At 43.8% G+C, this 15,001-nt stretch overlaps 1 protein-coding gene across 1 annotated transcript in view; it reads left to right on the top strand.

Annotated features, from left to right (window-relative positions):
• The window catches only part of LOC107374071 (myocyte-specific enhancer factor 2A), a 65,033-nt gene extending 61,002 nt beyond the window's left edge, over window positions 1–4,031 (top strand). Inside the window, exons 9-11 of the mRNA XM_054732575.2 lie at window positions 1,463–1,568; window positions 2,453–2,555; window positions 3,507–4,031. Of these exons, the coding sequence (XP_054588550.2) occupies window positions 1,463–1,568; window positions 2,453–2,555; window positions 3,507–3,828 (531 nt within the window). The 3' untranslated portion in view covers window positions 3,829–4,031. The remainder of the gene's footprint in view (window positions 1–1,462; window positions 1,569–2,452; window positions 2,556–3,506) is intronic.
• The last annotated feature ends 10,970 nt before the right edge of the window (window positions 4,032–15,001 follow it).

Below are 15,001 nucleotides of genomic sequence, written 5' to 3'. Positions count from 1 at the left end.
AGAGAATGTCTGTCTTGATGTTTTGTCTTCATGAATGTAAACAAGCACTCAGCAGAACCTTCTGGAATTGGAAGGCCTACTAGAAAGTGGATTTATTTCTGTAGATGAAAGGTTAATATGTTGATCAATATATAGGAGAAAATGGACCCGTTTGGTACGTTACATAAGGACACGGTTCAGGCTGAAGCCATTGCTGATGTAGTCAGGCTGGACGTCCAACAGCTCAGAGACGACAGTGGTTTGTGACGTATGGAGATAAAAGCCTCTCATGACGCGAGCTGACCCAACAATGACCTCATCAGGGCTTCAGACTCTGTCATTTTATGACTTTTATATTCTGATCTGTAGTCCAGGTCATTTTACCATTGAAGTGAAATTGTAGTTTAAGTCTTACCCCTTCTTTCCACGGGAGCCGTCAGCAGCACGTTACTGCAGCAGCACGTCATAGCTGCTGATAGGAACTGCTGTGGTCAACAGAACCTTTTCCACCGGAGCCGTCAGCAGCGCGAGTCGGCCGCGTCTCAGGAGCAGCATGTCGCGGCCTTTACGCGCCGGTTCTATTTTCTACGTGCAACGCCTCTGAAACGGGTCAAGTTCAACATTTTTGGGGAAGGAAAGACAGGAAACCGGACGCAGAAACGGAGCGAAGCTCCCGAGATTTTCAGAATAAAGTAACGTACTGCCTTCCGGTTGCTTTACTTTAAAAAAGGTTACTAACTGTGCTGCCCCGTGAGAAGTTATCACATAGCTAGCGGTCTCCTTTGTTTTTCAGGTCCGTATTGGCGATTATAAAACGGACAGAACATAAAACACAAATGTTGTAGTTTTCTCCTGCTTTTTGTTGTGTTTACTGACGAAGTCACTCGTGTGACTTCGTGCTCTGTCGGTGACAGCTGCTCCCCTGCTGCTTCGCGTCTCGTGGGAAGGGCCAAGCAGCAGCTTACGCGAGCAAGACGTGCTGCTGACGGCTCCGGTGGAAAGAAGGGGTAACTGAGCTTCTCCCGTCTGGCCGAGCATGTGAATGTCTGGAATAGCCAGAACAGCTTCTCCCCCGACGACACCTCCATCCTAAACAGTTAACCCTAACCCTGCAGATTACGTGTTGTTTCTGTCATCTTTGTTTGTTTTGTGCACCATTAGCTTTTTATTATGCTAACAACAGCTGGAAACAGATTACCTCTGTGTTTTGCACACTTACAAACTGATTCTGATTCATAGACAGGATCAGGTAATCGCTACATTTAGTGTCTGGTTAGTTGTTTTTGGTCGACAGGTTGAAGTGGATTTGTGACATTTTCACCAACAGAAATAAAGATGTCAGTCTGATCAAACCATGCTTTAAAATGAGTAACATATTGTTGCACTGACATTTGAAAAGTCCTGTTAAGTAATTACTGTCTAGTGACATCTAGTGGTGGAGTTAGGCCCTCACATCTAACACGGTTTAAACGTTTGTTTTCAGAGTAACCAGAGGCTGAGCAGCACCCTGCCCACCCCGGTGGTCTCCATCAGCACACCAAGTCTGCCTCACCAGAGTCTGGACTACCCCAGCATCAGCCCTGCCTACGGTACCTGCCTCTCTGTGCCTGCATGGTATCTTCATAAGGAAATGCTGCCTTTTTTAAAATGCATTGGATGGGTTCTGTTGTCGTTGGTCTGTTGGGTTATTAGATGTAGCTCTGACATCATTTTAGGTTCTTTCATGGGATCACATTTCTATTTGAGTCTCAATAACAATAAGACCATTTTCCAGTGAGATTTCACTTGAACCAGTGTTTGATTGGGCTCGGTTTTATAGCCATCTCCTCGACTGTTGCTGTACGCAACCTGAAAATGACTTCATGTTCCACCAAGACAAGCTGCAGAACACAGCAACACCTGGAGGAAGGGATTCTTGTGTTTATATAAAAGGATGAGTGGCTCCATGAGTGAAATCAAAGGAAGCTGTCAGAAATGACTCACGCATCACAGATCCTGTTGCATCATGAAATCATCAATCAACCCGTTCAGGAAATCCGTGGAACCAAATCCAGAACCTGTTTTTAGACTCAACTAAAGGTTTAATCTCAGTTAAACAGTTCTGAAATGCCATAAAACTGTATCAGGGTTTTTCTAGGTACCTGATTTAATAACAAGCTTTTACTTCTGAAACAAGAAAGGTTGAACATGTTACAGCAGAGCTATTTTTAATAACAGGCTGTAGTTTACTGCAGCTGCAGCCTGGCACCACTTCACCTGCAGAACCAGGTGGAGGGTCTTCACACAGTCAGTTTGTGTGTCTCTAAACCTCAGCAGGACAAACGGAGAAGCTGTCTACTGGAGCCACTGGTTTATCTGATCATAATAGAAGTGTGTGTGTGTGTGTGTGTGTGTGTGTGTGTGTGTGTGTGTGTGTGTGTGTGTGTGTGTGTGTGTGTGTGTGTGTGTGTGTGTGTGTGTGTGTGTGTGTCAGATTACTCCCTGAACAGTGTGGAGGTGTCAGGCTTCAGCTCTTCCACTGCTCCCTCTCTCAGCTCCATGGCAGCATGGGAGCAGCACCAGTTGAGCTCTTTAAGGTGAGAACCTGACACACTGACTCATACTCAGGGGTCTGCAACCTTGTCTCTGACCAAATATATAAATAATGTGTGTGTAAATAGTATATATGAAGGTTCTGTTCTTGGTGGGTCGGTTTTCTACCAAGACTTGCACACAGAAAAGGTGAAGCAAGTTAATAAACTATTAGTTCAACAAAAATGAGATTTTGGGTCAGAACTGGAGGTGTTTTAGTTAAGCTTAGCCTATCTAAACTGACTGTAGCAGTAAAAAGAAAAAAATATAACATCAACCCCAACAGTTTTGTGTCTGCCCAATCACAGTGCTCTACATTTGTTGGGCGGGCTAATCATCACAAGTGCTGCAACAAAGAAACACTACAAAGATGGCGTTGGCTCAGAAGTGGAGCTTGTTTGAAACTCCTTTGGAATAGTCTTTGGGTGATTTAGACTTGAGCTTTTCTTTGAGTCATGAGCATTTGAGGCACGGTGAATGGCATACTGACTGATTTCAGTGGCGATGTTTGTTCCTCTGATTGGACCTAGCCCTGTCCAGGTACACGCGGAGACCATTTGAAAGACAACCTTAGATCAGCCCCATGACTGAGCTCTGTTATGGGTTGTTGCCAGACTACCTTTGCATATAAATGATGGTTTACCAGGCTAGTAGTCTTAGTTGTGAAGCTTTAAGCGTTAGTAATGTTGTTCTGCTAAAAGTCCGGGCACCTATTGCAAACATGTGACTGAAAAACTCCAAAAGAAACCATTTGTTTTCATTTTTAACTGAAGTTCATGTCTGTCTTGGTCAAGGCTACAATCCAGATCATTTGACCAGGGTTTAACCAGCAGGGGGTGCTGTCACTCCAAACTCATATCCTCACTCACTCACTCTGTGTGTGTGTGTGTGTGTGTGTGTGTGTGTGTGTGTGTGTGTGTGTGTGTGTGTGTGTGTGTGTGTGTGTGTGTGTGCAGTTCAGGCAGCTCTAATCTCTCCATCAACACAGACCACAGCATCACCATCAAAGCTGAGCCGATGTCACCGCCACGCAACCACCTCAACCAGCCCAGTTATATCAGCCTCCGTCCTCCTCCTCCTCCCCCCTCCACCCGAGCAGAGACGGGCAGATCTCCTGCAGACAGCGTGCACTCCTCCTGCAGCTCCCACGAGGAGGGCAGCGACCAGGAGGAGCAGCAGCAGCACCCTCTGGAGCTCCACTCGCTCTCTGGGGGTCGGCTAGAGGGCAGGGAGATTCGGACAGTGAAACGGATGAGGATGGACAGCTGGGTGACATAGAAACGTGTGGTCACGGGCACCTTAAGATCAGGACAAATAGAGCAGGGACACTCTTTATGCAAAGGAAATGATCAGATTTACATAAATGTGTTTATTCCTTTAAATGACGTTTCTTTGTTTTTTGCTGAATGTTCTGACTTGTCAGGAACTCCTGGGCTCATGACATCCTATCTGAAGTACAAGGTATTTTTTCCACCTGTGTCAGGCTTTGGCTTTCTTGCTGTTTCTATGACGATTATAAGTAAAATCCACAGTGAAAGCAGTCCTCCCCCCACATCATTGTACCTGTTACTTCCCACGGTTATGTTCTTGTTTATATCAGCCAAAGCAGTAAACTGTTTATATTCTCGTTTTCATCATGTTCACACAAACCTTCATCTGGATCTGAACATTAAAGTCATCATCACGTGTATGAGCAGCTGTGAAGTACTAACAACACAGCACTGATGCTCTCTCCTAATGAAAACATATAATAATGACTTCTACATGTTCGTCTCTGAAGAAACCAGAGCGAACTACCAGGGTTTGTTTGGGCTCAGGGTCCAGTTTTGAACAGGTCCTCTAACTATTCAAACACAAGTATGTTATATAATTAAACTAATGTGGAACTGTAGTCCTCATTAACCAAACAAAAACAGAAATCTGGGTGTGGAAAGTTGCGTCCACCTCCAGATCCAGCACATCTATGACATTCATCAGCAGCAAGTGCTTTGAGATTTCTGTCCGACTTTGTCTCTCACATGGTTCTGGACACGGTGCAGTCCATTCTTGTGAGTAATGTTGACTTATTTCCTTCTCAGACATTAGTTTCTGATCATCCCTCTCCATTCAGGTTTACGTCTGAACACTGCAGAGCCTTGATTCCTTTCTTTTCCAGTCATTTTGTTGTAGATTGGCTGCTTGGTCTTGGTTCTGCTTTATGAGCCAGTTTGGTCCAAACCTGTCAGACGGATGGACTCATAAGACTTTAGAATACTTTGGTCTACAGAGGAGTTCATGGTTGACTTTTTAACTGTAAGGAGCCCAGACCATCATCCCTCCTCTGCCGTGCTGCCAGCTGAGATCAGCGGTTTGTGCTGATAAAGTGTTTGGTTTTTACAGAACATTGCTCAGTGCATTATGGGTAAATTTTGCTACTTACTTTCTCTCATCTGTACAGGATGTCCATTTAGGAGTATTCTTTCTGTAGAATGATGGAGTAAAACGTGTTTGGAAATGACCTTTAACCTTTCATAGACTGATGGATAATTACAGCTTCTGAGGTCATTGCTGGTTTTTCTCCTTGTGTTAACACACGCCTGTATGCTCCACAAAACTGTCAAAACTCTTATCTGGAGGAGTTCACACTCATAATGAGCTTGAACCTCTGATCAGCAGCTTCTGTGTAGAGGGGTTAGCTTTTCACACTCAGCTTTTTCAATTTAGCTTCATTTGCCTTCATTTAAAACAATATGGTGGGATCTGTTTTGTATATTTGAAGTTAAATCATTTGAAAACGTGGACCAGATTGTGTTAATACCTCCTGATATGTAAAACATTGTTAACGCTCTCTAGACTGTTGTCACTGATTCACATCAAACCACTTCTGACTCTAAGGCAGTATCAGGATTAGTGCCTTCATCAGAAACCTGCCATTTCAAATCCTGTACATGTCTATGATTACATAATAAAATCTAATTGATCATTACATAGTTGTTATCTTAACATCAGATGATAAATAGTTCTGTTTTGAAAACTACATTTTCAAACCATCATCATTTAGGCTTGAAAGGTTAACTTCACTGAAAAACCATTTAAAATGATTATTTCAGATCATAATCAGTCACTCAGAGTTTTTCATGCAGGCTAAACATGAAAATAGTCTCACAACAGGGAAGGCTGCTGTTGGTTTAGCGTCCTGGAAAGAGATGTTGGCTACTAGAAGCTAACCATTAGCATTAGCAACTCCACCACACAGCAGAACTCCTCCAGGCTTGTGGTATTTGTGGAGATAAAACATCAATGTTGCAGAGCAAACAGAGTCAGCGGTAGAGTTGGGTTGTTGTTATCGAACCAAAGGCAAGTTGTCCAAATATCAGGAAATATGACTCCAAATCCTGCCGTATTTTGTCACCTACTCCTGCTAATGTTTCCATTCTCCATCAGGTCCTCCTTACAAGGCATTCATTCCTACTAGAGACCACTGCAGATGTATTAAAAATATGAGTAAAGTTGACCTTTAAAAGGTTAAAGAGAGTGGACCTTAGTTTAACCCTGACATAGTTTCATGCTCAAACTATCCTCCTTTAGCTATTAAAATTTTGATACATATAAAACCTTTATAAATCAAAAGCGTCCCCAGGTAAAGAACACTAAACTTCACCGCTGAGAAACAGGTGGGTTGATGCAGAGGAACGACTGTGGTGAACGATGCAAACGCTGCAAAAGAGAAACCACAACGGACGAAAATGCATCAAGCATGAATGTCAACTGAAAGAAACACTAAGACTGAAAGTGTCTTCTAACACACATATTTAATTGATATCTTGTATTGATGCACTAGCACTGTAATTAAATATGGTCGCTGTGGTTCAGACAGAATTTCTGATGGTACAACAACGCAGACTAAAGAGCTCGCACTGGTTGCTTTAATTGTAGTTCATGTACCTCTGCAAGCTAAAGCTAAGACGGCCATGGAGACGCTCCATCACTCATCATCTAACCAGTCTGGTCTGTACCATCACTTTAGGTGACTATAGTCTTGCTAATTTAAAGAGTGTTTTATGTGAATGTGAACTTTCTAACAAGCGAAACAACACTGTGGGTCAAAGACAAACATCCTGAATGCCTACAACCCCCCACCCCCACCCCCGCCGCATCTTCGTACCTGTGTAGCCTGTTGATGACATGCTCATTAAAATCAGATGTGTTGAAGCAGGAAACAACTAAAACCTGTTAGATAGGGGCCCTCAAGAACTGGATTTGGAAACCCCTGCAAGAATGCCAGTGGCGGTTCCACATGGAATTACTCCCCGGGCGAGGCCCCCTTTGAGCGCCCCCCCAACCGCCCCCACCACCACCACCACACCACCCCACCTGCACGAACACACACGTTTTCTACAAACAGGCATGTTTTATTAGAACGACTGTTGAACATTCATTTTTCTAAGTTGCACATATTTACATTAATTACTATGAAGTTGTCAGAATGTACAGCAATATACATTATATACTGTATCAAAATATATAGAATCAAATATACAAAAACAACTAAACTAACTAAATATTAAGAATATATGAACATAATAGATAATAAATATTCTAAATAGCAAAAATATTTCACACATAACAAACTAAAGATAATCACTACAGCATTGCACTTAGAACAGAAAACACAAACTAAAATTAAAACCTAACCTTGATGCAAAGTCATCAATAATGTCATCATATGAAATCTGCTCCCCTACTGAGTGATTGATACTAATCAGAGCCAGGTTAGTGAGCCGCCCCTGAAACATAGGTGACCTCAGGTATGACGATCAAGTTTTGAAAAGCTCCTCTCAGCTTGAGCCACAGTGACTGGCAGAGCAGTCCAAAAGTTGGGGTAGATCTCCAATAGATCTTTATCATGATCCATGATATTTTAGAATTGCCTCTGAAATTGTAATTTAAACTGACATTAAAAACTGTAGACTACCAAAAATGCCAACTTTTACAGAACAAATCATGTAAAAAATAATCAGTGCAGCCATCTCCAATAAATAAACAGGATAGTTAGTGGTGACTGGGGTGTTTTCTTCTGCTTGTAGAGTTGTTTTATTTATTATTATGTGAACATGATCAACATGTGTTTGTTGTTGTTCAGGCAGGCCACAGGCTGCAGCGAGCATTTAACAAATCCTAGTTTGAATCAGTAAAAAACGATTCAAGGAATTTTTTCGAACCATTTGAATATTCGTTTAAATATTTCAGCCCTATTAGCTCTGTTAGCAATTAGTTGACCGAATTTAACCGTTAAAATCCCAGTTAACTGGTTCAAAAAATTGAAAACATGCATCATGAGAGCGTACATACCTTTATCTTTCTCCTCTTTTTTCTTTTTTTTTATGAATCGGGCACCTGGTGGTTTTAGCCTTTTTATGTTCATCTCTTCTGTTTGGCTCCTGACTCAGTAAGTTTCCTTTAGTCAGGACTAAACAATTTGACCTTGATGGGGGGGTGACCACAAAATCGTTTTGTTTTTCCTTTATTCGGCCATTTCACACAATTCAGAAACACCTGAAAGAACGATAGGCCTGTGTTTATGATATTATGAATGAAATATGGAAGAACATCAAGATGTGATTGACTTTAGCCATGTTGATACAGTTGATTCAGCCCCTACCCGCTCATTTCATTTGGACCCACCCAGAGGTGAATTCCCCCGCCGCACCCCTCCCCTTCCTGTTCTCCATACACACACGGTGCACGGAGCGCCTGCAGCTGCAGGGGGCGCCAACTTGCTGTTTCCAATCCAGACACTGTCATATGACAGATAATAGAAAACCTCGGTGCAGCGCAGGTTTCTTTCTTTTTTTTTTTTTTTTTACTCAGCGCTTGTGCGCCCCTTTTGTGTCATGAAAAAATGCCGCCCCGGGCAACTGCCCTGTCTGCCCGTGCCTAAAACCGCTACTGAAGAATGCCTTGAGAACACAAACTGGGAAATATTTGCAGAAGGGCCAGTGCTAGAGGGCCACATATCTGTTCTACTTTTAATTCTTTACAGCACGTTACCTACATAAAGTCTATCAAAAATGTTCCTAACCCCAAAGCAGAATGGGCTCTGTCACTTTAATAAAAACAAGCTGTTGCTGGCCACGCCCACCTATAACCTGATTAGCTGTGTGAGAAGATCAGATATCAGGGAGGGGCTCGGAGTAGAGAAGTTGCTCCTCCAGTGTCGATGGGTGAGAGGGGGGTTCTATGCTTAATTTCCCTATTGTGACATCACAGGGTTGATCTGTATGCCTCAGCAACAACACAGCACAGCAAAGGCAGTGCAGTTAAAGTTTCAGCTCATTCTCATGCTTTTAGTCCGTCTCTGAGCAGGAAACTAATGCGTGCATTGAAACAGAAAGCTCTGGAACAGAGACTCCACCCCGTAGCCAATCAGTGACCGACAACCGCTGATGTTTTTTGACCAGGTTAACATAGGTATCACAATGAAGCAGCGGGTAAGGAAATACCTAACCGTGCTGTTGGAAAAGTCAGACTGAACCGCAGCCACCCGAGTTGTGCTGAGCAGTGCAGGAAATCCAACACCATTATCACAAACACCTCACACCCATTTACTCTCCCCCTTTCTTCCCCCTAGGCGTGTTTACAGGTCACTCAGGTCAAAACCCACTCAACTCAATATGAGCTTATATCATCACTTAGTCAAATATGTCTCCCCTCCTCCTCCATCGAGTGACACTCCACACAGGGCAGTGCGGTATTATATCACTCTTCACGAACACTAATCTGAGCGACATTTACTTAGTTTTCTAGATATTTATTTTTAGCAGCATTCATGCAGGTTGTGCAAATTTGTTTCTAGATGTCTTTACAGTATAACGTAATTTTACAATAAATTGTGCAATGTATTCCTTCCACAACCTTACATGTGTATAGAGACTGAATCATTTTCACATACATTTTTTGCCATGAGGAACAGCCCCCGCACACACACACACACACACACACACACACACACACACACACACACACACACAGTTTTTAGTTGTTCTTGTAACCGTAACAATAAGGGTGTTGGTTCTATTCCTGTTAGCGAGCATGACCGTATAACAATTGCACAGAAAGCTTCTAGTAACTGAATCTGTGGGTTTATGTGGTGCCAGAAATAAAAGCAACAAAGTGCAAATTAAAGCTGGGATACAAATTAGGTGATGGTGATTCAGCACAGACAGAAGAATGTAATCATTAAGAAATGCCTCAAAAGAGTGTCCAATTAGTGTGAACCACACAGTAAAGAGCTGATTGGCTGTTTTTAGATCATTGTTTTAGGATGATAAACAAGCAGCATGTGGCTGGAGTGCTGTGTGGTGGAGAAGTAGGCCTACAGCAAAAAGGCAAATCAAGGAGGAAACTAGGTATGGATGGTGGACATGCAACATAAACTGCCAAACGGTCCGTTTAATATGTAGAAACGCAGCAATGAAGCTCTGTTTTAGTGTTGAACGAAAAAAAAGTATTGTGTATTTTTTTCTAATACAAGATAGAGAAGTGGTCAAACATTACTTTTCAAGTTTCAGTTAAACAGACATGAATATGCTCAACAACAAAACTCAGCTAGGCTGTAGAGGTGGTACTAAGGGGTAAGAAGAGAAGAAGAAAACCATCTTTTATATAGCGCCTCTCAAGATACAAATCAAAAGATGCTTCACAAGAACAAAAACATTAAAATATAAAAAAAGATTAAAGGTTAAAAAATACAGTTACAATGAAAGAAATTGATAAAAAATGTAAGGAAAGGGAAAATGAATAGGAAAGAGGGAAATCAGTGGATCCCAGGTGTTGGGTAAAAACAGTATAGGATATAAACGGTATGGAAATGATTTTGTCTGGGTAACATCTGGTGTTTTTAAATTAAACGAAGGTTAATTTCATTCTCATTATATTTTATTATTACTCTGTAACTCCGGCAGGGAGGTGTTCAACCTCAGCCTTGCTTGCAGGTCCTGTTATCAGTAAGCTCCCTAGAGAAGTCCAGACTACTGTTTCTCTGTTATACCAAGCACCTGGGAATGTCTTTCTCCCTGGGTGAGAGTCTGGGAACAGAGTGTGTGTGTGTGTGTGTTTATCTTTTACTGTGTGTGTGCTGTGTAATTTCAATAAAACCTTTCTGAAGGCGTTTGCCTGACGAGAGACCGAACAGACATACGACTGGTGTGTGTACCTTCTTTCTCTCCGACTTTGCAAAGTCTGATTGTTGATTATTCTGGTGTTTGATTATTTGGTTATTGGTATTGATAATCTAAAACCTGATAACTCTAACCCCCTTGTGTGTGTTGGATTTTCTTTGAGGTAATCCTGGATTGAATAATAAAATTACCCAACACCAGGAAAGGTGGAGTTAGTAGAAAGATCAGAACAAGGAAAGAGTGAAGAAGGTCATACAAAAGCCAGCTTGAACAAGTGAGTCTTCAGCTGCTTTTTAAAGAAGACCACTGAGTCCACTGATCTCAGGCTCAGAGGAAGAGAGTACCAGAGTCTGGGGGCCACAGCAGCAAATGATCTGTCACCTTTGGTCTCTAGCCTGGTGCTGCACAACCAGTAGGCTTTGGTCACTGGACCTCAGGGACCTGCTGGGGGTGTAGGGACTAAGATCACTGATGTATGATGGTGCTTGTCCATGTAAGGCCCTAAAGACCAGGGGCCTCATTTATAAAGCTTGCTTACGCGCAAAACGGGGTCGGAAAACTGCGTAAGCAACTTTCCACGCAAACTTTGGGATTTCTAAAAGAAAACTTAGCGGAAAAATGTGTGCAACATTAAGTTGACTAAGGACCTGGCTTATGCACATTTTGGACATGGAGACCATCTGCAGTGCTGCTGCTGAGAAGATACAATTATGCACTCACAGAACAAGAGATCCTAATGGCGAGTGGTGGGAGGATCAGAGGTACCAGGGCCTCCGCGTGTGGCAGACACACTCTGGCGGCGGCTAAACGTCTTTTTTTTTTGCCTCCACCTTCAGATCAGACCGTTTTTTTTATATCCGCCACAGATCTCTCTGAAGAACTCACAGCATTGGCGGCTTCAGCAACACTGTGCCACTCCGTGGATTTTCTCTTATTTGTTTTGCAAAAGCACTTCCTTTCATTTCTCTACCTCACCCACAGGTACCTCAATTTCTGCTTCGGTTAAAATGATCTTCCTTGATCTGCGGTCGCAATCTTAATGGCGGAGCGTTGCAACGAACCGGCTTATGTATATGCATGAGATCCACAAGGCACTTTGCATTGACCATTTATGGCAGAAAGTTGGCGTGTTGAGGGCGGGATCAAAAAACAGCTGAGCACATTCCTAGGAAGTTTCTGATTCATAAAGCAAAGATTACGTGCAGCTGTGCGTACTCCATGTTTGATAGATCACAAACTTACTTGGCGTAAGTATATTTTTTTGCTGAGCATGAGTACGGTTTTAGTAATTATTCTACATAATGTTTTATAAATGAGACCCCAGAACCAGGATCTTGAAATGAACCCTGAAGTTGACTGGCAGCCAGTGAAGCTGGAGGAGAAGCAGGGTGATGTGGGTGTGTTTGGAGGACTTGGTCAGAAGCCGAGCACAGGCATTCTGAACCACCTGTAGACGGTTCAGGGAGGTTCTGCTCAGACACGTGAAAAGAGAGTTACAGTAGTCTAAGCGTGAGGAGATGAAGGTGTGGAGAACTGTTTCAAGTTCAGAGCGGGACAGAATGGGACTCAACTTAGCAATGTTCCTGAGATGGAAGAAGGAAGAGCGAACAAGAGAACTGACATGAGAATCCAGGGTGCGAGCTGGGTCAAAGGTCATGCCAAGATTCCTGACAGAAGGTTTGGTGTGAGAAGCAAGCTGACCAAGAGAGTCTCTGACTTTGGGAACCAGCTTGTCTGGGGCACAGATGAGGATCTCAGTCTTATCTTCATTCAGTTGTAGAAAGCTCCCAGCCATCCAGGTTTTGATAGAGTCTAAGCAGGTGTGTAACAGCTGCAGCTTAGACATCTCCTGGGGCTTAAAGGAGATGTACAGTTGGATGTCATCTGCATAAAGATGGTAGGAAATTCCTTTGAAGGAACTCAGGATGTGCTGAAGAGGAAGCAGATAGAGGAGGAAGAGCAGAAGCCCCAGCACTGAACCTTGTGGGACACCATGGGTAAAAAAGGAGGTGGAGGACCTAAACTTGGAGACAGCCACAGGAAAGGAGCGCTCAGAGAGATAAGAGGAGAACCACTCCAGAGCAGATCCTGATAGGCCTACCCAGTCTCTCAGCCTCTCCAGTAGCAGGTGATGGTCAACAGTGTCAAAGGCTGCAGTCAGGTCCAGCAGAACCAGAACAGAACAGTCCCCTGCATCACTGTGAGTCAGAAGGTCATTAGAGACCCTAAGAAGAGCTGCTTCAGTCGAATGAGCTCTACGAAAACCTGACTGGAAGCTATCATAGACGTTATGTTCATCAAGAGCAGCTGTGAGTTGTTTAGCCACAACCATTTCCAAGATCTTGGAGATGAACGGAAGTTTAGAGATGGGTCTGAAGCTGCTATGGAGAGAGGGGTCGAGGCTCAGTTTATTAAGAAGCGGTTGGATTACAGCATTTTTAAAGTAAGCAGGGACCTGACCAGAGACCAGAGAAGCTTTAATTATAGAGAGCACGCTGGGACCGATGGACTGAAAAGCACTTTTAAACAAAGATGAGGGTAAGATGTCGAGGGGGCATGCAGAGGTCTTCATACAGTTAACTAGTTTGGTTAACTCAGGCAAAGAAACAGGAGCAAAGCTATCTAGGATGATGGGCCTGGTTGGAGTCGGGAGAGGCAGCGATAAGGCTGAAGGAGAGATGCTAGATCTAACCTTATTGACTTTGTCCACAAAGAAAGACAGAAAGTTCTCACAGTCTGCAACAGAGTGGATGGAGGCTGTAGGAGAGGCAGGAGAGACAATGCTGCTGATGGTGTTAAACAGCACCTTGGGGTTCCCTTTGCTCTGGGACACCAGGTTGGAAAAATAGGAAACCCTAGTGTCTCTGACTGCAGAGTTAAAGTAGGTTAAAATATCCTTTAGATGCAGCAGATGGACGTGGAGACGGGCTTTCATCTACAAAAGCTCAATTTTTCTGCACTGGCACTTCAGGCTGCAAATGCTGTGATTACATTAAGGATTAGGGTTTGCTGCAGTAACTGATCTGGTTGTGACAGTGTTGATGGGTGAGAGGGTCCAAAGTGGGACAACAAACCGTCCACCACCATCATACCAGCAGCAGCCTGGATCACCGATACAAGGCAGGATGGACCCATCCTTTCATGTTGTTTCTACCAAATTCTGACCCGGCCATCTGAATGTTGCAGCTAAAATCCAGACTCATCAGACCAGAAAGGTTTTTCAGTCTCTTCTAGTCCAGTTCTGGTGATTCTGTGTGAATTGTAGCCTCAGGTTCCTGTTCTTAGTTGACAGGAGAGACACCTGGTGTGGTCTTCTGCTGCTTGGGTCCATCTGCTTCAAGGTTCAACATATCGTGGTTTAGAGACGCTGTTCTGCAGACTCTGGTAGGAACCAGAAGTTATCTGTGCTGCTAACATCAGGCGATGTTGGCAGAGGAGTTAAGTGCCTACACGTTACCGGAGGGTTGCAGGTTCAAACCCCACTCAGTCTGTCACAGTGGTTGTGTCCTTGTTTACCGGAGGTGATCAGAGGGACGGGCGGTGCCAATGTTGCTTCTGTCAGTGTGCCCCAGGGCAGCTGTGGCTACAACGGAGCTCATCACCATCAGCGTGTGAATGGGTGTGTGCATGGGTGAATGATTGACTGTGTTGTAAAGCACCTTTGGGTGTTGTAGAACCCTAGAACAACATATATCAAATTCAGGTCAGTTACCATAATCTAGAACCAGTCTGACCAGTCTGAGAGCTGACCAGCCTGGTTCTTTCTGAAGAGCTGATTATTGTCTTCAGGAAGAACCAGAATGGTCACCCCCACTCTACATCTACAGGGCCATGGTGGAGGAGTGAGGACCACCAGATTCCTTGGTGTGCACATCACAGATGACCTCACATGAACTGGTAACACCTCCTATATGACATTTGGGGCAGCAGTAGCTCAGGTGGTAGAGCGGGTTGCCTCATGATCGGAGGGTCATGGGTACGATTCCAGCTCCCGCCAGGGGTATCCTGCTGTTGTGTCCTTGGGCAAGACACTTCACCCAACTTGCCTGTGTTAGTGGTGGTCAGAGGGGCCGACAGTGCCAAATGGCAGCCTCGCCTCTGTCAGACCTCCCCAGCGCGGCTGTGGCTACAAGTAGCTTACCATCACTAGCAGTGTGTGAATGCGTCTTTGGGTGTCTAGAAAAGGGCTATATAAGTTCAATGCATTATTATTATTATCATAAAGAGCCCAGCAATGCCTACATTTCCTGTGTCGGCTGCCCAAACCCAGTCTTACCACATTCTACAAAGGC

Source organism: Nothobranchius furzeri, chromosome 9 (genome assembly GCF_043380555.1).
Source record: "Nothobranchius furzeri strain GRZ-AD chromosome 9, NfurGRZ-RIMD1, whole genome shotgun sequence".
Lineage (NCBI taxonomy): Eukaryota > Metazoa > Chordata > Actinopteri > Cyprinodontiformes > Nothobranchiidae > Nothobranchius > Nothobranchius furzeri.
Note: the sequence above shows the minus strand (reverse complement) of the source record. Positions and strands in the feature narration are given on the sequence as shown.